The sequence below is a fragment of the Bombyx mandarina genome, chromosome 05, assembly GCF_030267445.1.
Source record: "Bombyx mandarina strain Sakado chromosome 05, ASM3026744v2".
Classification (NCBI taxonomy): domain Eukaryota; kingdom Metazoa; phylum Arthropoda; class Insecta; order Lepidoptera; family Bombycidae; genus Bombyx; species Bombyx mandarina.
The window spans coordinates 11,404,401-11,427,913 of NC_143212.1; the positions used below are offsets into that span (position 1 = coordinate 11,404,401).

A 23,513-nucleotide genomic window follows, 5' to 3' on the forward strand; every position below is an offset into this window, starting at 1 on the left:
AAATAAGACTGGACCTAAAATTCTTAGTTACCAGGTCATAAAATCCCTTTGAAAAAATATTAACACGCTGAGACGAGACGGGAGGTTATAAACCTGATGAACGCCTCATTTGTTTACCAAATGACTACATAGTAAGTTTTTTTTATAAATATGTAAAATGAATATGTACGTAACAGTAATATAATTTGAAAATCATCTACACAACAGTTTCTAACAATTTCTTTATTATTTTATTTTAATAACATAATTTTGTAATGTTTAGGGAATGGGAGTATAATAACTTCAAATAACTGTTCAAGCAATCATTTTAAAAGTACACATTGTGAAATATACTGGAAGCATATATCTAGTCTGTGATGAAAATCCCAATCATGATACCGGTATCAATGCTTCGGCGAACTTTAGTCAATGGGACAATATACTCTGCTGCAGCACTTCGTTTTGCTTCGACTCAACCTGATAAACAAGTTTATTTCGATGTAACTGCTGACGGAGAGCCGTTGGGACGTATAGTCATAAAATTGAACACGGATGAAGTACCGAAAACTGCTGAGAACTTTAGAGCTCTGTGTACTGGTGAAAAAGGTTTTGGGTACAAGGGTTCATCATTTCATAGAATAATACCAAACTTCATGTGTCAAGGTGGAGATTTTACCAATCACAACGGTACCGGCGGAAAGTCTATTTACGGGCGTACCTTCTCAGATGAGAATTTCAAATTAAAGCATACTGGGCCTGGAATTTTATCAATGGCGAATGCTGGACCGAATACAAATGGGTCTCAATTTTTTATAACCACAGTTCCGACTCCTTGGTTGGATAGAAAACATGTAGTATTTGGGTCTGTGGTTGAAGGTATGGATGTTGTGCAGAAAATGGAAAAACTTGGTTCTAAAAATGGTAAACCAATAAAGAAAGTTGTCATCTCAGATTCAGGTGAGTTAGATTAAAGTTGTCTAGTTGTTATTTCTGGTATATCAAAGTATGTAAGAAAGAATTATTTAGACTTAAAGTTTGTTATTGCTATTAAATGTAGAGAAAAATCATGTTTGTAGTTAAATAAAGTTATGTAGTTAAATAATGTGTCATATTATTTTTTAGCCATTTTATTGATCATCCATATACCTAAAATATATTTTCAAATGTGTTTCAGTTTGTTGATTTCACAGGTTAATTTAACATCTGTACAAAAATTTATATCACTGATAAAATTTATATTTTTATTTGATCCATAGCTTGTGAACCTCAGAATGTGTGTCTACAAAATTTATAGCTTCTCTCGATGAGAACTATATCTTCTTTAAAATTACACCAATTAATAGTGTCTATAGATAAAGAAAGTGAGGATGCTGCAATATTGAATGTTTTGTAAATTTTTTAATTTAACTGATATTTGTTCTTCCTTTTCATTTCATATATCCATTCAATAAATAAATAAAAAAGAGGTTCAGTCAATTTGGTATCATCATAAATGGTCTAGGGATTATGAAAAGCAATGTGGATTTGAAAGTTTTGCATTTTATTTAGCATCACTATATTACAAACATTCCTTTAAGCTCTAAGATTTCAATATTGTAAATGTTACAGGCATTATCAATTGAAAATTCAATAGTGCTAATAGGATTGAGTTCTTACTGAATGCTGAGGAACAATATGTCTTATATTATAGTTACTATCTATAGTGACAGCTATGATCTGATTAATGCATTTCAATTGTGTGGGGTTAGAGCTCAGATCTTATATAATAATAATGTACTAAACTGATGAATAGTATATCTTGAAAGTATTTGTAATTAGCTTAATAAAGTTTAATGGGTTCTTATCATGATTTTTAGATTTAATAAGTTCATGAGTAAATGAATTTAATGATTTAATACAACAGTAGGCAGCGGTTTGGATCTGCCTCTGGCATTGCTGACATTATGAACGATGGTAACCACTCACTATCAGGTTGGCTGTATGTTAGTCTGCTTACAAGGACAATAAAGAAGTTCCCAGTTTATTGGCGATGTTGCAAGCCCAAGTGGTAAACCAATACAGAAATTCACCTGAGGTTCAATTAGATCATGGGTAAAAAAATTGTTGGAAAATCATAAGAATCCGTTAAATAATAGTGCTTGTACTGTAGATAGCTGAATAAGTTTGAGACAAATTGTTCATAAACAAACATTTCGTTAAGTTGTATGGACTAGTAAATTGTTACCTTTCGGATTCAGAATTACTTTCAAATTTTATCTTACATGCCATAGGTGATTATCATGAAGAACTAATTTTGAAGAGTGCAGATTGACAGAGTAAAAACTTACATATTATTAAAGAATAAATAAAATATGCTACAATAAAGTAAACTTCAATAAAATAAGAATGCAATTTTAATTTATTCACTAAATGCAACAAATTATTTTAGAAGTTGTTAACATCGTACTTTTCTGTGTGATTGACATAACAACATTCATTTACATACACCTAAGTCAGTATCACTATCAAGTCTTAAGACCTATTGTAGTAAGGCATTTTAGGTAAAACACTCTTTTTCCATATGAAACTATAACCTCTCTTAACATATATGTGACAAAATTTACACAGACAACATTCTCTTGTCTTTTTTAATTAAATATATCTCTGATATATATTTCTTAATACTATATTGCTTCATATTAGTGTTTACATTGCTATTAAAATAAATTTATATAATTTTAATTGATTTATAGTACCAAAGGAGCAGCCTGACAATTGACACCTTTTTTAATACATCAATTTTAAGAAATAACTAAAAAGATGCTTGTATTTTATATTTTTATGTTCTATATGCAACCAGTATAACAGACATGATATGCAAAATATTGTTTATGCTGCTGTTCAAGACAACTTATTGTAGTGGATGGTAGGTAATAATAAAAAATGGTAAATATGAACACATGACATAGTGACAAAATTCTGAAATCCAAAATATGAAAAGCTAAGAACTTTTACATATTTTGTAAGTGTATCGGTCACTTAAATTTTGTCGTTTCAAGATCCATAAACCATTATACACATATTTTTTTCTTGAATGGGCGGACAAGTTAGTGGAGCGTCTGATGTAAATAGTTTACTGGAGCCCTTTGACAATACAGTGAATAGCAATGGACCGTTTGATACATTCGGTTGAAGTCTCAGTTGTGTAGGAGTAATGCCTATTCTGCTGTGAGATAGCATTTGTTACAAAATTTGAATGTGACATATTATTATGGCAACATATATCCTTGATCCTTAATAGGAATGTCAGAGTAAGTCAAAATACAATACAATTAAAAAATGTTCAAGTATATTATGCATTCCATTTAAACTTTGAAATTTATAGCAAAATAAGGCATAAATGGCATTGGTTCAGTGATCCCACTGCTCTCAAGACATACCTATTTCTTAAATTTTTGTTAGAATTAAAAATTATTTCATATCACAATATTGCGGTCTACTAATAATTTGTGGCATATTGCAGACAACCTTTACAATTAAAAATTTTACTGTGATATTCACATCAGTCTACTTTAAGTGATATTTTTCTTTCTATAGTAACATCTACATAGTTGTGATTTATTTTCAATAATATGATCATGCAAACATTTATTAAAATAGGAAATATTATTCTAGATATATTTCAATTGGTTTAACTACAGAGCACTGAAATACAAAGTAGTCACAATGGTATATTAAAATAAAAACGATTCAACTTTAATTTTCTAAAATCACTAAATGTTTTAAAAGTTTTTTAATAACTTCCACGGGTTTAATTGAGAAGATCTGTTTTAAAAAGTATTAAGTACAGTAATTTGATGCTAAAAATTGCTGCCATGGCTAATAATAAACACAATTAGTGTGTTTGACCACATCAGTGCAGTTTTTTTCTTCTAAATATATATTTAACTTCAAAACGTTTTTCATTGAAATATAAGAAAACAATATAACACGACCCATTAGGATATGATTTGAAATCACTCATTTATTTATCTAAGTAGTCAAAATAAAATTAGTCTACAGAAGCTGAATTTTACTATTTTGCATTACGAGGTCAAGCCATAAAGCGACCAGCAAAGCTTCCTCATGGAGCTTCGACGCCGTTTGAGATTCCTTCCGCGACGCAATCGTCACTCGCGGTTGACTCACACGCGGGGTTCTAGAGGCGCGGATGCCAGGTGATCGACGCTACGTCCTTTTTGTATCTGAAGGCTGAGTTCATTTGGCTCCATTGTGATGTGATGTGACGAAGTCCGTTTGTGTTTCGATTCTGGCGGCTTGATGTCCCTCGAACTCGTTCGCCGGTGGCGCAATACGCCCCCGCTCTCTATCAGCCGCTTGCTCTCCTCGTCGGCACACTTGGCGAGCGGCAGCACGTTCAGATCGAGGCTCTCGACGCTGCGGAGCGCCAGCTGCCTCAGCTGGTCGAGGCTGAGATCGCGTGAGTCCGATCGCGAGTGCACCTTGAAGTCGCGCGATCCGTTTCTCGAGTGTCCGGGGAAGTCCCGCGAGGCTGAGCGCGGGAACGCTCGCTCGGACTCGTCGAGCGACCGCTGGCGGGTGCGCGGCTCCAGCTGGATGGTCTTGGAGTCGTTGCGGAGATGGCGCGACGCGACCAGGACGCGCGAGTTCTTGTACTGCGAGTCGACGCGCTGCAGGCTCTCGGCCGCGGCCGGCTCCAGCGGCGTGCTGCTCGCCGAGCTCAGTCCTGACGTCACGCCTGACCGGAACCCGCTCGCGTTCTCCGCCGACGGCAACTCCTCGAATACTGTAACGAAATCAGGTTGAATGCTGCGGTCACGGAGACACCCCGCTGAGATATTGTGAAGAGTGTGATTTCTCTAGACTCACGTTTGTCGAGGCTGATGATTGAACCGGCGATGTCTTTGTGAGGATCGAGCGGTGCGGCGGTCTCGAGATTTTTCCTTCTTCTAACCAACCACCAGTCTGCTAGGAAGATGCCTAGAGCTACGATTTTTATTCCTCCACACAAGCCTACATACCTACAATATTAAGATTAGGTTAATTATAAAAGGTGATCAGTCTTAAAGAAAATATTCACAGAATGTATGTAGATAATTTTAAAATTCGAAAACTCCATTAGATCTTAGCATGTTTATGGTGAATTAGTCGTACAGGTTTGCATTAAGTATATAAAAAATTAAAAAAAAACTACCTGTATCGGAATTGCTCGATATCGTACAACAGGCAACGTCCGCCTTTCTCGCCACTGCATGATTGTTTCCACAGAATACACGTGGAGTCGATGAGATTACCGAAAAGTATTGGGGCCGGTATGTATCCAAACAAACGGAATATCACAAACTGCATACCGAGAGCAAACGAACGTTCTTCTTCGCTCACAGATCTGGAACAATCAAAACAATTGTCTAAAGTACGTAATCACGAAGAATGCGAAGTTTAAGAAAGCGTAAAAAAATAATGAAAATAATAAACGCGAAATATATCGAGGGATGAAAGTCTATTTGGCGTAAGTGACATTACGCTTAATACGATACATTTATCATTATAATTAAAGGTCCGTTTTATTTGGTATTAACATCAACAATTCGATGTTTTTAACTTCAATTACGTTTACCCCATTCTAATAGCTGAAGAAGTTTTTTTAGGTCATGATATTATTTACAAAAATTTAAACTTTAAATGGCTCTCTTATAAAATTGTAAAAATGTCGCATAAACCAAATATCCTTCGATATAAAACGATAAAATTTGATTGCCAGTCATTGTCTTTAAACAGACTATGGTAACACATTACAAATAATAATGTTATGTGTAATGAATGAAAGAATTATTTACAGCAGAAATATTATGATCTTATTGTCGTCTGGTTCTGATTCTTCTAATCATCAGGCCATGGACGATTAAGAATAGATGCGATCTCATATTTTGTCGAGCTGCTGTCGTCAGGTTTGAGCCCCGTGAGCTCACCTACTGGTTAAGGCGACGCTGAAACAGCCTTTCAAGGCTATCAGCATAGGTAGGAAAAAGAAAGAAGGATAATTGCTCATGCTGGATCTGAAAATGGTTTTGTTGAGAATGCTCTATTCATTTTTAAGTCCCAGTCAAAGTCATCAGATTATCATGACGATATGAACTCCGGTACTTTTCTAAAGTAGATGACTGAAAAGGTAATCCCAAATTTGCCTGAAAAGTCACTTGTGATTATGGGCAATGTTCCATACCATTGCACACAGCTAAACAAATTGCCAACAATGGCAAAGCTAAAAAGTGAAATGCAACAGTGGCTGCATGAAAAAAATATATTAATTCAGCTAGGTATGAAAAAAAAAAACGTGTCACTCGGGAACTGCCGCAGTAAAGCTATTGCATAGCATTTTTTATCAACTTATGCAATTATAATTAGATAATGATAATTAAATATTAAAACAATAATAAAACAAGACCACGCTATATTAAACATTAATAAAAGCAAAACCTTAACTGTCCCCTTCACACGCATAAACTAGACCACGCGAGAGAGAGATGGGTAGACTTTTCATGATGCGCATGCAGTGTGACGACACAAGCGCAACGTGTGAATGTGTTGAACGCGACATACATGGTAGGCGGAGTGAGGGGTGCAAGGTTTTTTTCGTTACGGAATTTCATGATTTGGTCGCCGCGCTCAAGGCCCGCGATAAAGGCTATGCAATAGCTTAAAAAAAATCAAGCTGCTATTTACCTGAGTACGATCATGAGGAGCGGCATCTGCGTAACGGCCACAACGAACGTCATGAAGAAGAGCAGCACGAGGAAGGGGAAGATGGTGGTGCAGGGGGGGTTGCAGGGGCCGGCCGTGGCCACGGGCACGATGGTGACGTCACTGTACTGCGCGCGCGAGTCCGAGCGCAGCGCCGCCGCCACCACGCCGCCGCCGCCCATGCTGTTCTCGTGCACGCCTGGAACCGACACCCATAATACGCGTTAACTAACAAAAGCGGTCTCTATTATAAAAGATACAAATATCTGGCTATTTAGCGGGAACGCAACGAGCGAAGTTGTGTGAATTTTTGTTATTTTGTCTATTTAGTGTTTCTTCAGGTTTAAATTTGTAATAACGGTGGTTTATTAACTGTAATAAAATAAGTATATAAAATATAATAAAATTAGTATCTGTAAAAGTGCATAAGTGTGGGAAAATGAAACAAAGCCGCTGGACGTTGTTTGTCGGGATCATCTAAAAAGTCTCAGTAAATAACCACCATTTTTCTGAGGTTATATTTTTTTTTTTTTTTTATTGCTTAGATGGGTGGACGAGCTCACAGCCCACCTGGTGTTAAGTGGTTACTGGAGCCCATAGACATCTACAACGTAAATGCGCCACACACCTTGAGATATAAGTTCTAAGATCTCAGTATAGTTACAACGGCTACCCCACCCTTCGAACCGAAACGCATTACTGCTTCACGGCGGAAATAGGCGTGGTGGTGGTACCTACCCGTGCGGACTCTCAAGAGGTCCTACCACCAGTGATTACGCAAATTATAATTTTGCGGGTTTGATTTTTATTACACGATGTTATTCCTTCACCGTGGAAGTCAATCGTGAACATTTGTTGAGTACGTATTTCATTAGAAAAATTGGTACCCGCCTGCGAGATTCGAACACCGGTGCATCGCTACATACGAATGCACCAGACGTCTTATCCTTAAGGCCACAACGACTGCAAACTTTCATCCCATATCATCTCATTTCATTTAATTTCATGCCAATTGATTAAGTTTCCTTCGTTTTTTATTATTCATAAACAGTACATATTAACATGGAGAATTATAAACATCTTATTACTTGACGCTAGCTAATGCACAAACCGTGCCGGAGCCAAAATTAAGGAAGAAGACACACGTCATATCTATCGACTTTATTTAACATTAACGAAACTGATTTGATAAGACATTATCATGCTATAGGAACCATACATTGGACAATTGTAGACAGGCCATTACATAGCTCAGTTGATGATTATCGTCGCTCATTAACGTCCGCAATGCCAGATGAAGAGTTAAGCCACTGCCTACCGTTACTCTCCGCAAGCCTCGTTTGAAGAAGGACATGTCATAGCGCTCAGAAAACAGCGTGGAGGGAAATTCATTCCAAAACCGGATGGTAGGTGCCAGAATACAGAAAAGTTATCTGAAAACGCGCTATGCACATCTATTGTAATATTATCGATATTTTTTTGAATATAATCGTTGAAGTATAATAATTCTCATTTCATTTATTAACAAGCTTAAATACGATAACGAAGTTATCTGTTGAAGTGAGAAGTACCTAGTTTAAAAATTACCCAATATACGTGGATACTGTCGTAGGTGACCCGAGCAACAATCGGTGCTTGTACACATGAAAGGTTGAAGATAATATCGATTAAGCGTATCACCTCCCTACCAACTGTCGACGCGGGTCATTCGTCGAAGAATGAAAAATGTATAAAAAATTATTACAGTCGAATGATTGCACGCTGCAATATTTATTAACTTCTTCTTCTTTGTCTCCAGCTTATTCCACTAGGCGGGGTCGGCAGAGTGACTTTTGCTACACCATCCTTTTCTATCAGCCGTCATCTCAAGACTCACTTCTCTCACTCTCATATCGTCATTCACACACTTCTGCTCACTACCTTGCGCTACAATTTCCATACATCTCATAAGCACATGCATTTCATCTCTACGCATCAGACGTCCATACCACGCTAACCGCATTACTTATTAATATTAAAAAAAAAAGTTTTGATTTACGTTGTCCATTCAAACAATGTCAATGTTGATAGTTTCGAGACAGCACAACTTGTAAGTCGTAACATAAATTTTATCGCGAACCCTCTAAGAGAGCGGTCGGGGAACCGGGGTAAATTACCCCAAATGGGGTAAAATGAAATTTTGGGGGGTAAAAATGAAGCTTTTGTGAGTAAAAAGTATATATTAAAGTGAAACTTCTTTAGCATCGTTAAATTTTTAGTTATTATTTTCTTTTCAAAATTTTCATGGGGTCTATAATATGAAAGATACTAAAAAGAAGCGATTTCGTTTTTTTCTTGTTCTTCGCCATGGGGTAATATCAAGTTACACAAAAAATTTTGGGGTAATAAATAAAAAAGTTCCCCGAACGCTGCTCTAAGACTATACTGACGAACTAAGACCATGATGTCGTTTTTGCTCGACCTGCCCCAAATCGTGAGTGATTGTAAAGTTCTAGAATTATTCGTACATGCGCAGTTGGTGAAATTGGACCGATGCGAGGAGAACTTGGCGCATCCGGCGTGACAGGGCGAGAAGTACGTGAGGCCGTTGTTCCCGCAGACCGGTTCCATGTCCGTCTCCGTGCACAGGCAGTTTAAATTGCACGCGGCCGTCAGATTCACTTTGAAAGGTTCCAGATTACTGTAAGAAACAAAAAAAAAAGTGCTGCCTCTAATTTTCATGTTCCTAGCCACTATAGAGACTATAGACTCTATATAGTATAGAGTAATTCATATGCAAACATTTGTATTAAGAAAACGTATTCGCAAAAATTAAAATTTACAGTCCGTTTTGCGTTATCGATGGTTTTGTTAAAAAAAAAAAATTTTTCGGTACAGTCTAGCCTACTCAGTTTCTCGCTGGATCTTCTCAGTGGGTCGCGTTTCCGATCCGGTGGTAGATTCTGCGAAACACTGCTCTTACTGGGGTCAGTGTTAGCAACATTCCGGTTTGAGCCCCAAGAGCTCACCTACACGCTAGGGTAACGCTGATATAGCCCCTCTAAAGGCTATTAGCATAGGTAGGAAAAAAAAGTACAATCCTACCTGTTGTTGGTGTAAGGAATTGTAGTTCCCGCCATCTTAATGTTATCGCAGCCCAAGAAGAACAGTAGCGCGTAACAAGAGAGACAAATTATGTTTGATATGAGCACAAACTGTACGGCGCCCTTGGGTCGCAACTCCAAACGTTTCAGTAAACATCCGCCCATAAAGATTCCTATGCACGCACCCGGTATGGCGACGGAGCCTACGAATGAAACAAAATCTTCAGTTTCGGAATAACCTAATAAATTTTAATAATATATCGAGAGGTGAAAGGTTATTTGGTTTAAGCGATATTTCGGTTAATACGCAACATTTATCTTTGTAATTAAAGGTCTTTTTTATTTTGGTATTTGTATCAACAATTCGATGTTTTTAATTAAACGTCAATTAAGTTTACCAAAATCAAATAACTGAAGAAGTTTTTTTTTATCACTTACCGGTAAAAACACTGGCTTGACTTTTGCCGAGGCTGAACTGCGTTTCTAAATATTTGGGCAAGAAGACGACGAAACCAGACACGATCATGAGTTCCATGCAAGCACCGAGACACGTGACAACGTATACGGGGTTCTTTAACAGCCTCCACATCGACACCGGTATATCTGGAAAATGTTCAACACTGTTTAGTTATTTGGAGCACATCTATCTATGATTATATTTCTAGAATTTGCCCGCTATTCGCATCAATGTAGAATCCATTGCGGTGACCTCACAAAAAGACGGTAGGTGGTGGTAGGACCTCTTGTGAGTCCGCACGGGTAGGTACCACCTATTTCTGCCGTGAAGCAGTAATGCGTTTCGGTTTGAAGGGTGGGGCAGCCGTTGTGACTATACTGAGACCTTAGAACTATATCTCAAGGTGTGTGGCGCATTTACGTTGTAGATGTCTATGGGCTCCAGTAACCACTTAACATCAGGTGGGCTGTGAGCTCGTCCACACATCTAAGCAATAAAAAAAAAAACTACGAACGATGAGGTACCGGACGGAAGATCCGGCGAGAGACTTAACGGGCTGATGTTTAGGTTAGGTTGCATATCGAACTCTTTGCTGAGCACGGTCACCGGGGTCTCTGTTTCTACTGTTAGAGCGGAAGGCGTCAATATTTTTAGCCTGACTCCCATCATCGATCTTGGACTCGAGGCCACAGTAGTCAGGGATACGGCACTACGAAGTGGTCTAGTTGTTTTGAATAATAAATACCGGTTATTTAAAACCACCGACAAACGTATTCCATACTTCAGAAGGCGCCGTGTGTTATATCATTCGTGGTGATGCTGTGTTGTGGTTCCAACGTATGTAGGTATATACTTAACGTGGGTTCACGAACTTTGTTATTGTTGTTTCACGATAAGCATTATTGCGTTGTGAAATAAAATCATCCAATTTTTATAATACAAACTTGCGTAATTGCGTTGCAAGACGTGACGTCACGCGTCAAAGTTTCAAAGTCACGTACCTAACTACAATATCTTTAGTTTGAAAATATAATAATAATGTCAGTGTATTCTTAGACAAAACGTAGAAGACATGTTTTTTTTTTACGTGGTTTTCCATTATTGTTGAATATTACAATGATCAGCGATTTGTAATGATTTCCGTGAAGACTCTGCACTTTATGTACGTGACACTTGAGGCAACGTACGATGTTTATTATTATTATTAAATCGTTTTGCTTTACGAATCGTCTCGAATCAAGTTCAAGCGAATCGAGTTTCATAGCTGTCATCGTTGAATACACATTGGAGTCCGTTTTCATTGGAATCCGTTTACCAGGCAATAGGTGTTATCAACTGAACGCCACTAAGTACAGAGTTTGGTAAAAAAAAAACCATCTAGATACTTTATAAAAACATCTTTATACTTCTATCGGGTTGTTGTCTGCGAGTTGTCAAGCGAGCGGAATCCAGTAATAAGATTTAATAAAAACATTGTTTTCAAAGTGTCGTAAAAAGACATTCGATTTCGTAAGTGTATATTGTCGACGCGAGCTATCGAGTTAAAGTGGTAACATCAAAATAGAACCAGAAAGAAGTTAGATATAATTAGACATCTATATCTATCTTCACATATAATTACACAGTCTACCCGTGAACATAACGTTTGCAAAAGCTCAAAAATATCAAACTAAAATCGTAGGTAGAATGCGTTAAATATTACTTTAGGTCAGTTTAGGTTATCAGACGACCTCAGGGTTAATTATTCTCTTCAAACTTTCGTTGTTTAATTTTTCTCTAAATCGCTGTTATTCATATAATACTAATTACCTAAATAACACATGGTCTCTTGAAGAATTTGATAAGGTCAACAAAAACAATACCTGCGAATAATTTCTATGTATTCTATTCTAATTGCAAAATTCTGATGAAGCCTTACAAGCTAGTAGGTAGGTATGACTGTAATATACAATCCGTACTCACTCTCTGAATAAGGCATTACAATATTTCAAATATGCATATATATTCATATTATAGTGTCTAGTTACATAAACGCACCTTTTATGTCTTTCCCATAGCCGGAGTCCTTAATATCGGTTTGTGGTTTGGGCGGTGGTTTAGAAGTCGACGCACCGCTAGCGGCGGCCGCTTTCTCTACAAGTCTGATTTTCTCTTTTTCTCGAACCAAGACTTTTGGGAAAGAGAAGAACGGAACCGCGACGAGAATCAGAAGTAAGCCACAGAGTAGGAAACCGCCCCACCACATTCCGACCCAACGATGGTCACCGGGACCTGAAATCAAGAAAATCAAACATGTATAATTATATATTCACAGTAACGGACGTTTCGCTGGCAAACGGATAATATTTATCGAACCATTTAAAATCTTACCAATCGATATAATAGCGCCGGAAAACGAATCCATATGAAAAGATAATAAGTAGGCACCAAGCAAAAAGCCGAGGACAGGGCCGAAAGCAGCCATGCTGTACATGCATCCTGAAATTTTAAACTCACATAAATCTAATTGGAAATAAACATAGCCTGCTTGTCTATTTTAGCATTTCATAGTTTTATAGAAAGAAAAAAAAAACGTGTTCAGCGACGTTAATAACATTACGAATCGAAAACTGGGGCAGTCGTGTTTTGCACGGTTACGAGTAACGTGAATTTCCCAGTTCATTTAATGCCAAATGAGTGATGGTCTGCCAAATTTTGAAATGTGCATAATATTTCGGATTTCCGGTTTTGACGTTTAAAATATTATGAAACATTTTTCTTTCATCTCAATTCATAAATGCACGTTTCGCTTTTTTGTTTTTGTTTTAAAAAATTTGAACATATTCAATTATGATTATTGTTTTTTTTTAAAGGGCCTCGAAGAACGGATTTTTGTTAAGTTCTTACGAACATAAATATACTTTTTGTGTGTATAAAACGCGCTTGAGAACGTTTTCAAAGTGAACCTGACTGACGGCGAACAAGAGGTACTTGACTTCGGGACTCGGCTATACGAGTCTTGACATATAAGAGTCTTATTAAATCCACCTCGCTTCGACGGTCACTATTGCTTTCTTACTTTATTTCTTTTATTTTAAATATTTATATTACAGTTTCGTTTTATATTTCGAAGTCTCAAACTCAATTAAGCAAAATTCTTTTGTGTATCTTTTTTTAATTTCCAATAACATATTATAGGTTATTTGTGGTTAGTAAGTATGGCAAATAATCTTTTTACTGCTTGCGATCATTAGTGCCAATTATTGTATGCTTAATTTTGTGTACGTCAAAACAATGAATTGTAATAAACATCCATTTTCCTTAGGATTAGAACAGAGCGGTTAACATTGGTTTACAGTTAAGGCCAGAAATTGCGGTAATGGTGATATAAAAATAAAAATTTGAATAAAAAAAAGAAATTACAAATAAAAATGAACCGCTAAATACATTTGATCAAAGAAAGACAATCAAGAAATATTTTATGAGGACATCAAAATAATAGCAACGATCAAAGTCATAACAGGAATATTGGACGAACGGCATTGGTCACAGATCAACGTTACTCACAGAGTGTATCTGAACCGTTAAAATTACGATACTCAAAATTGAAGACTAATCTAATCGTATTGAATTTGATTCATGACTGAGTCATATCATCATTATAAGCAAAAAAAAAAATCGCCAATGTAACTATATATAGTTATTATATATTTTATATATATAGTTATTATATATTTTATATATATAGTTATTATATATTTTATATATATAGTTATTATATATTTTATATATATAGTATAATATTTTTGAACGCTAGTGAAGTTCTGTTTGGAGCTTTAATTTTATGAAAATCCTATTGCGTTTTATAAAAATAATCACACCCTGTATTATTCCACAAACAAACGATACAACTAATATGGAACACGAAGTGAAATAAATGTAAACATTTTTTATCAATAAAATTTATTGATGTTTTGAAATGTTCGTACAAAAATTATGTTCAACTTTCATTAAATTCCTGCATATTCAAGTCAAGTAACACAGGACACGTTCCTAGTACTTTAATTTAGTATACCACAAGAAATGAATTTGTTTTTATATCTATAGTTTTCAATTGACTTTGATCAATGTTATCCTTAACTTTATTCAAGTCAATGACCGGGTGAATATAAAAAAAAAAAAACAGTTATCGGTCCAGATACCTGGTGAACACTTAACATAATTTCGAACAATATAAATAATTACGGTACCCATAATGTATGGTATGATAAATTTCAAACATTTTAACGCACAAGAATGTATAATAATAAATTATTGAAAATGTCATTTCTATTTTTTTTATTTCGTTAACATTGGCTCGATAGTAAAAATAATCTTTATGTACACCTATATACTTTAAGTGTGACTGATTACATGTTAAATGTTTTTATTACATATTTGACATTGCATGAATAAGTAACGAATATTGCATGTGACGCTACACTCCGGTGCGTTCAACAATTTCTACAAGTTCAACAACCTGCCGTAACTATTCATTTAATGAACTCCTGCGGTTATTACAATATCATGCATCGCATTATATTCTACTAAAAAGCCCGTTGAGAGAGGAACGTTCCAATAAAAAATAGATTTTGTTCACTACTAACACATAGACTATAAAAGCTAACCAGCATAATAAGAAAATGGAACATTGTAAACGAATGCCAATCAATATATTTGATAGCAAGCAAACTTCAATATCATACCGATAAATCATCTTAAAGACGGGAAATTCATTATAGATAACAACGTTACTCTGATATTAATATTGAAATCGCGAGACCTATTTTACGATTTGTAGGCAAATAGCTCCTAGCGAACAATAATAAACCTTTGCGTGTTGCTTTAATATATATATTTTTTTTAGTGAATCCTGTTGAGTCTATGTAGCAAACGTCTAGCTATATTAAGTTCAGTGACTCCTGTGATGTCTGCGTTGTTAACGAGAGGGACGCGAGCATTACGAGTCAAACTCTGGCGGAGTGACAATAAAGACAAACAATAAAAAATTTGCGTTCTTACGCGACGGACGCGAGGGAGGTCGAAATGCGTCAACTTAAGACTTCTCTGGCACGAAGGTCACTTTTAGATTACGTTATAAAATTTGTTGTTATCGTTTTAATGAACTGTGAAAATAAAATGACTCACCGATATACATGCTTGAAGATTCGGGGCGAACGTGATCGTCGACGTAAGTTGTGCCAAGCGTGAGCAATGGCGATCCGCCGCAACCGAGCAATAGTTGTGCAACTATGAACACCATTACTGGCAAGAATGTGCTCGGAGTGCTCTGCAACAACAAATATGCTACATTCTTTCTTCTTCGTCGCTTTCTGGTGGTAGGACTTCTTGTGAGTCCGCACGGGTAGGACCACCACCCCGCCTACTTCTGCCGTGAAGTAGTAATGCGTTTCGGTTTGAAGGGTGGGGTAGCCGTTGTAACTATACCGAGACCTTATAACTTTTATCTCAAGGTGTGTGGCGCATTTACGTTGTAGATGTCTATGGGTTCCAGTAACCACTTAACACCAGGTGAGCTGTGAGCTCGTCTACCCAGCTAAGCAATAAATAAAAAAATTCTTCATTGCTGAAGGTCGTGTCCCTGAAACTTGACCGTGGCCTGTCTCGTGAGCTGTTTCCACCTCGTCCGGTCCTCAGCTTCTCGAATGGCGGTTGCGACTGGCAGCCCAGTTAGGGCGGTTATTTGATCACACCAACGGCTAGGTAATCGGCCGCGGGGTCTCTTTCCTTCTACTTTGCCCGTCACAATCACTTTGTCCAAGTTATCTGACTGTCGGCGGGCTACATGCTACATTAATTATCGTTAAAAAAAAAAACAGATCACCGTGAGGTACAAATACAACATTACCTTAATACAGTTATCTGGTCTCAAATTGTTTGGCGGTAGGCCTTGTACTGATAAACGTCCGACCATGTCTTGGTCGAGGGCATGTGTTAGCCGACAGATGTTTTCTTCCGATTGATTGTTTGCCAAAGTTTCGCTATTGACTTCCGCAATAAAGTGCGGAACTACAAACACCAACGACCCGATACCCATTATTACAGCACCTAAAATGAAAGATATTGGCCATTAATATAATTGTATTATAGTAACGTTACATTGTTGGATATAACGTATAAGGCTTACCAACTGCTATCCAAACTGGAATGTGTCGTCTACTACCAAGATATGAAACGAAAATCACTGTTATGACGTTTCCTATCTCGTAGCTACTCGCGATTAATCCAGAAAGACTCGAAGGGATTTCGAATCTTTTTTCAATAGTTGTGATCACAGAGTTAATGTAGCCGGAACTCAACGCCTGTTGAAGCGTTACAAGAAAAGAAAGAAAGAACACAAACACCTGCAAAAGAAATTATGTTAAGATAAAACCAACACTAAATTTGCAAAGAGTTCATTGATTGTACATTTCTTACTTTTATACTAGAAAATCTCTGAATGAGTAGCGGCCTCCAAGACAAGATACCGCAATCTCTTGCGTCATGAGGAATGTCCAGTATTTCTGGAAATATTTGTCGGGGTTTTTCTCTTTCTTTTTCGCGATCCCTGTAACAAACCCATTACTTTTTATCTCATATTAACGCTCATGTTATTTTAATAGAAAATGTATCAATTTATTAATCACCTGTCGCATATACCAGCGGAGGGGTTCCGGCTGTGACATTTGATAGATTCCCGTGGTGGATGCGAGGGTAGAGGTGGCGTAATCGGCCTAGCAACCTTTTCGCCATCTATGCCAACTGATTCGGCGTATAGTCCTGTCATAGCGTACATTGACTCTTGCCTCCTGTGTGAGAAATTATAATATTGACGTTTATTTAATGTTTACTCCTTCAATACTTACTTCGCTTAGGTGAATAATATTTCATATAATGTGTGTCGTCTAGCAATCCGTTAACGTAACATTGGATAAAATTGTTAATTTTTTTATAAAATGATGTTTCTTTTTTATGATTGAAAGATTATTGGTGGCCCGGAGGCCTTTCCAGTTTCACCAGGACAGGTATAATTTATACTAACTAAAGAAATTCCCTTATTAAGTATACCCGTAAGTAGGTACAGGGTATAGCTGAAATTGGTCCAATGGAACGTGTATTTATACTATTTCCTTATTTTTATTGACGTAATAACATCCCACATATTTTTATACACGTTACTGTCATTTAAATTATCTCCTTTTATAGCATATACTAAAATAGGTGCATTATTTTTCATTGTTTAATTCACGGTTTCATATGACGATAAATTATCACCTCTGTAACAAGTGCTTCAGTTGTTCAGCTGAATTCTCCTGCATGGCGTATGACTGATCAACAATTTAGTTAGAGGCAACACGTTTACACAACCATTTACTTAACACGGTCAATTGCTCAACCGATCAACACCACATTTTAATCGCTAAAATGCTTAACGATTTCGATTTTAAGAGAAAATGAATTCACCGTTGTAAGTAAATATTACACACATACATGACTAAAGCTTTGTCTACGGTGAATGATATCAGAGTAACGCACGATTAGGTATGAATATGGGCCACAGCTGTGTCTGTTGTTATCTGCGATAGAACGCACGCTTATCAACAATGTTCCGAATCGTGTGTATTTTGTCCTGCTCAGGCGATCACCAGCAAAGATCGTTGTTAAATATAAAATTAAACATTTTTATGCACGGTAGGTATACGATGAGAGCATGTGTGTTTTCTTGCAGGAGATGCCGCGCTATAAATAAACAATCTTTTTTCAGATTTCGATTAGTCCCGAACTACTTTTACAGTTTCGTTGCAGCAATAGCGAATCGATTGATTCATTGTAAAACTTTCTATTTAATTGCATCTTTGAAATCCTCGATGGTTGACTTTGTTTAGCATCATAAAAACATAGATAATAGGTAATAAAAATAAGTCTAAAATGTATATTTTATCTGTTGATAAGTAAGTTTATAGCTCTGGATCATCGAATGTGCCGCGTTATACTTATTTGCCTTAAATACACGTTATATAGCGTGTGGACAGGACTTGTCAAAGTTCATACGCGTGAATTACATACATATTTATGGCAATCCGTTTATTGCTATGTATAATGATGGAGCGAGTGAATAAAATTAAAACTCCTAAGGTTTCAGAGTCAGGTGATCAACGCAATGCGGTCTGTTTCACAACGCGTCCTACTGCACGTTATAATTTCGTTGATAAGAATTAAACAATCCATTTGTCTGATGATATTTACTAGATATTTCATAAATCTTGAAATCTCTCATTTTTTTTTAATTTCTATTTCTGAGCTGGGTGGATGAGCTCGCGGCTCTGGTGTTAATTTGTCACCAGAGCCCGTAGACATTAACAATCAATGTCGCCACCTATCTCGAGACATGAGTTCTAAGTCTCAGTTTTTAGAGTATAATGGCTTCCCCAGTTTTTAAACCGAAATACATTACTGCTTCACGACAGAAATAGGCCGAGTGGTGAAACCTACCCGCTGACGAGACGCTCTACCACCAGTAAAAATAGTTCCTGACACCTCAATCGAGTTTAAAAATGCATAACAAAGGAAAACAATAACATTATTTCAATGCAGTTTGAGGCCGCGACGCTAATCATAATGCTATTGTTCTAAATTTCAATACGTATGTTCACGAATATTTTGCCTCATAAAAAATATGATTAAAAGCTTTTCGGTAGGCTATGAATGAATTAAGTGATCAGAAATAATATTTATTTATTTTTCAAAATAAATTCTTCTTTTCAATTCGAGCTAAGTGCGTATTTTACTAACTTTCCAACTATCTAATTTTTTTTTCTTATTTATTGAATCCATGGTGTATCTCAATTTTAGTTTTGTTGAAAATTTAACGATAAAAACAAAAATAAGAGTTAAATATCCTCGAAATATAATGTACATACATATTTACAAATTTTCCTCCACCAAACCAAATCCACCTAAAATTGTATTTGATATGATAAATTTAGAATTGTCTTTTATTTTAAATACTAGATTACATTAAATATTAAATTGTATTATAATTTTCACAATAAATTTAGATTATTATGCTAAGCAAATAATATTAGAAACATCAAACATTCTAAATTTAAAAGGAACATCTCTATTGAACTTTTTGTATTTAAAGAGTTGAACGAACCTGTGTCCTTTTCTGTGCTGTGGGGCGGCATTGGTGCCGCCTGCATTCTGCTGTTTCTCTCCCTCCAACATGCTGGCGGAGTGCTCCGAATCTCACCGCACGCCCATACCAATCTGCACAGCCTTCGTCCACCTAACGAAAAAAAAAAACTCTGTAATTCGTAAAATTTGAAGGTTCAACAGATAACGGCAGTGATCCTTTGGTCCTTTATAGTATTTAGTTGCTTTTGAACTTTATCGCTGTATAGCATTTTATACCTTAAGGATTCGCATATCCGTATCTCTAAGGTACAGATTATTCTTTAACATTAAGATTCTCAAAACACAAATCGAGGAAGAATTAAAAAATAATTAAATGAGATTTAGTCTACAATTACTCTAAAACCACGAGAGGTTAGCAGCACTCGGCATAAGACAATTGTCTGACTTGACATCAGTCACTTAAATACTAAATTCCGAAACGTGATCATACTTTTTGCGTTTGCATTAATCTTGAAAGTAATTTAATCTGCCATAAGCAGAAATTTTGGGGACGCTCATCATAAGACATTGAAACCGTCGAAGAAAGGATTGAGAACTTCGTTCAGAAATGCGTGTTTTCATCAAAGTTCGGTAATTTTTGGCAAAGAAACATTAAACATTAAGCTATGAAGGTGACACGGCAAGGTCAGGTTGACTGCCGCCGCCATTATTGTGGCTTCGGCGTTACAGTTTAATGGTAAACGAGGGGGATACCTTCTTCGTTTTCTATTCTCTCTTATTTTATTACCCGTATCAACTAATTGTTATTGGTTTGACGTGTCTGAAATAATATCGAATTTTAATGTTTTAAAATATTAAATTTTCTAACCCGTCTACTTTAAGGCATCTAAAAATATAATATTTCTATTGGAAAATCCCTGCCCTGTGTAAATGTATCAACTTCTAGCACTAGTAAAACCACTCTATCTAGTTATTGGTAGAAACGCAAAATAAATGATATGATGACGTCATTGAAAAATCTGGTGAAAACAGGCACTGGTAAATATTTATGCAAATGTTATGTTTATTTGTGGCAATCGTAAAATTTTATTTGGTAAACTTTTTTTTGAATTGAACAGAACGAGGTCAATGGAGCCGGTTGATTGGATGAGTTACGGAAGGTCCATGAACGGTTTGATACCTATCACAAAAAAACGATACTATTTTTAGTCCTTTGTCATGATCCAGCGGGGAAATTTCTATTTTATTAAAAATGAAATCGGAATATCTCTTATTCGTTATTAATTAATTTAATTTAATAAATGCACACTGCCCCAATTGTTGGAACGAAGTCCCTTATGGGACGATGCGGAGGGGTACCCTAACCGGGAAAAAACGTCCGTAACGTAAGATTTTTATTATTTAATGTATGTATAGTCTTAGTATGATGTTATACTGTGTAATGTATAGTCTACGTGATGCCGGTTGTTATTATTATTCATATAAATAGCTGTTTCTTTGTATATTATTATTATATATTTTTTATAAATCATTGTGAATAAAATAAAGTTGATAACTTTGTAAAGTAGTTCTTTTTTTTATCAATAAAAAAATCATAATAAAAAAATGTATACCCGAATAATAATTTGTTTTACACCTCGAATAGAACTTAAAATAAATAAAAAATATAATAAGGAACTTCGTTCCTATCCGGTGTCCCACTCCCACGACACGACACGTCTTTTTTATTTTTGAATGGACAAAAACAACAAGGGCAGCGTTTTTAATTGGTAATGTAATTTATCTACAACTATATATTTATTTTGCGCACTTAATGATAAATTATTGAAATATATGAGAATTAATCAATGATTTGTTTTATGTTTTGTCGATACGCATAGTACTTGTAAGTTAATCACACTTTAGTTCTATGAACTGTACAATAAACTAAAAGACAATGAGCCGATTAACATGAATCCGAATCTCCCACGGTCACTGTTACAACCGTAACTGTAAACTTTCGCAAGCACGTTTTATACCGAATAACCGAGATTTTATTGTATAATTATGAATCAAAACATCTTATTCATGAATACAAAAGCAGTTGTTTTATAAATAATAATATTCTTACGGAAACTGGGTAAACGATTGAATAACAACGAAAACAATTATTGTTTATCATAAAATTCAGTGACGCGCATCTATCTCAACAGCTTTCCGATCGATATACCTGCTGACCAGATGCTTTATGACGTCACACACCTTATGGCTGACACAAAGCGAAGCAAACATTACTCAGACTATCGAAACTGCTTACGTGTTGAAGCTATTAAACTAATGTAACTGGAACAGTGTAAGCGGTATGTTAATCGAGGAGTTCTCTCTCGGTTATGACTTTTCATAATTAAATTCCTAAATTATTAGATCATAATGATTTTGTAACGTAATTTTAAGTCGTTCGTCTAACATCTTTTTGTGTGTTAGCGTTGACGAATACCTACCTGCAATGTTATATAACGTTTTGCAGAATAGGATCGGTGCCAAAACTTCTTCCTACCGAATATTGGCGCAGAGGGGAGGGAAACTTTAGTATGGAAGCGATAACGTTAATGCTTTTAGAAGTTCTTAGTTTTAGATTGTATATGTTGTAGACTTACAATATTCCAATTTAGGTAAAAGTCTCAGGGTTACATAATTCCATAAAACAATAACGAATCGTTCGATGGAACATTAAATCCAACGACTTTATTCATTATCATTAAAATATTACGTAATAGCACGATTTTCCGCTTTCGAATATCTAAACAGAAACTCATTTAACAGTTTTATTTTAAACTGTTATGTTGTAACATGTATAACACGGATAAGAAAGAGATGTCCATCTAGAATAATAATAATGCCGTAATAAGCTCTCCTAGTGTGGCGTGGTACAAGCACATCCAGATACGGTATATCCAATCATTCACTTTCACTCTGTCCAGGAATTTAACCGACTCCGAGCTAAGCTGTAGTCAGGGTCATTTACCGGCTAATCAGTCGCGTGGTCGAACGTGTGACCAAACTATATTTTGTATCAAAATCGTATACTCAGTTGTCCGAAGACGGAACTCATGATATGGAAACCTAATTAGGAAACCTGATATGTGCGACTTATACCGAAGTATTATTTATTTCATTGTACTTTTATAATAATTTAAAAAATCAAGGTGTCAAGATCAGGGTGCGTACTTGAATTGTTTCCGAAATCAAAGAGAGTTTGTAAAACTGATTATTTCTGACACAACCACAATAAGTAATCATACCTGAAAAAATACATATATGTATGAAGTTTTTTTGCATGAAATCTTTGAATAAGATTACACTCGGGGTCCACGATTTCTAGGAAGCTCAGAAGAATTGCATCTCGTCTTGCGATAAGAATTAATCACAGCCGAAGCAGATTTCATTCACATTACCTGGAATTTTAAATTTTTACTGGTGGTAGGACCTCTTGTGAGTCCGCACGGGTAGGTACCAACCACCACCCTGCCTATTTCTGCCGTGAAGCAGTAATGCGTTTCGGTTTGAAGGGTGGGATAGCCGTTATAACTATACTGAGACCTTAGAACTTATATCACAAGGTGGATGGCGTATTTACGTTGTAGATGCCTATGGACTCCAGTAACCACTTAACACCAGGTGGTCTGTGAGATCATCCACCCATCTAAGCAATAAAAAAAACTATCTACTTTGAGTTTCTTTCATGTGTCTTCTATATATAGCTATAGCTCTATTTATATATAGCTTTCCTCCACGGAGTTTCTTTGAGAGACCTCAACGGTAGACAGCAGCTTAGTCCTTGGCATTGCTGAGGTCTACGAACGACAGTGACCACTTGCCATTATTTAGCCGCAGTATCATTTATATACATAGCTTAAATTAGAATACTATATAGTATAACTTTCTTTTCACTTTAGGTTATAGTTTATTTCTGTTTCGGTTTCAGTAAAGATCTTTTGCACGCTATATAATAATATGCATAAATATTTTTTTTCTTTTGCAGCGTGTATTGCTAAGACAGACCCTGACTATGAATATTCTCAATAATGTTATGCACGTTCGACTGTATGTATAAACAC

At 36.1% G+C, this 23,513-nt stretch overlaps 2 protein-coding genes across 3 annotated transcripts in view; one reads left to right on the top strand and one right to left on the bottom strand.

Moving 5' to 3' along the window:
• Positions 1-1,081, top strand: LOC114249862 (peptidyl-prolyl cis-trans isomerase). The gene is made up of 2 exons (XM_089727762.1): positions 1-131; positions 263-1,081. Exon 2 carries the CDS (start codon positions 357-359, stop codon positions 948-950), a length of 594 nt encoding a protein of 197 aa, XP_089583888.1. The 5' UTR covers positions 1-131; positions 263-356; the 3' UTR covers positions 951-1,081.
• A 1,278-nt stretch (positions 1,082-2,359) lies between these two features.
• Positions 2,360-23,513, bottom strand: part of Oatp30B (Organic anion transporting polypeptide 30B) — a 43,097-nt gene continuing 21,943 nt past the window's right edge. Inside the window, exons 3-18 of one of the 2 annotated variants that reach the window (XM_089727761.1) lie at positions 22,698-22,850; positions 19,436-19,567; positions 16,926-17,087; positions 16,717-16,846; positions 16,427-16,643; positions 16,148-16,347; positions 15,427-15,568; positions 12,631-12,738; positions 12,298-12,531; positions 10,242-10,406; positions 9,805-10,006; positions 9,228-9,400; positions 6,703-6,919; positions 5,174-5,365; positions 4,849-5,000; positions 2,360-4,765 (exon numbers count right to left, since the gene is read on the bottom strand). In XM_089727761.1, the coding sequence (XP_089583887.1) occupies positions 4,143-4,765; positions 4,849-5,000; positions 5,174-5,365; positions 6,703-6,919; positions 9,228-9,400; positions 9,805-10,006; positions 10,242-10,406; positions 12,298-12,531; positions 12,631-12,738; positions 15,427-15,568; positions 16,148-16,347; positions 16,427-16,643; positions 16,717-16,846; positions 16,926-17,087; positions 19,436-19,506 (2,988 nt within the window). In that variant the 5' untranslated portion in view covers positions 19,507-19,567; positions 22,698-22,850 and the 3' untranslated portion in view covers positions 2,360-4,142. The remainder of the gene's footprint in view (positions 4,766-4,848; positions 5,001-5,173; positions 5,366-6,702; positions 6,920-9,227; positions 9,401-9,804; positions 10,007-10,241; positions 10,407-12,297; positions 12,532-12,630; positions 12,739-15,426; positions 15,569-16,147; positions 16,348-16,426; positions 16,644-16,716; positions 16,847-16,925; positions 17,088-19,435; positions 19,568-22,697; positions 22,851-23,513) is intronic. The other variant, XM_028183564.2, reaches the window with a different exon arrangement.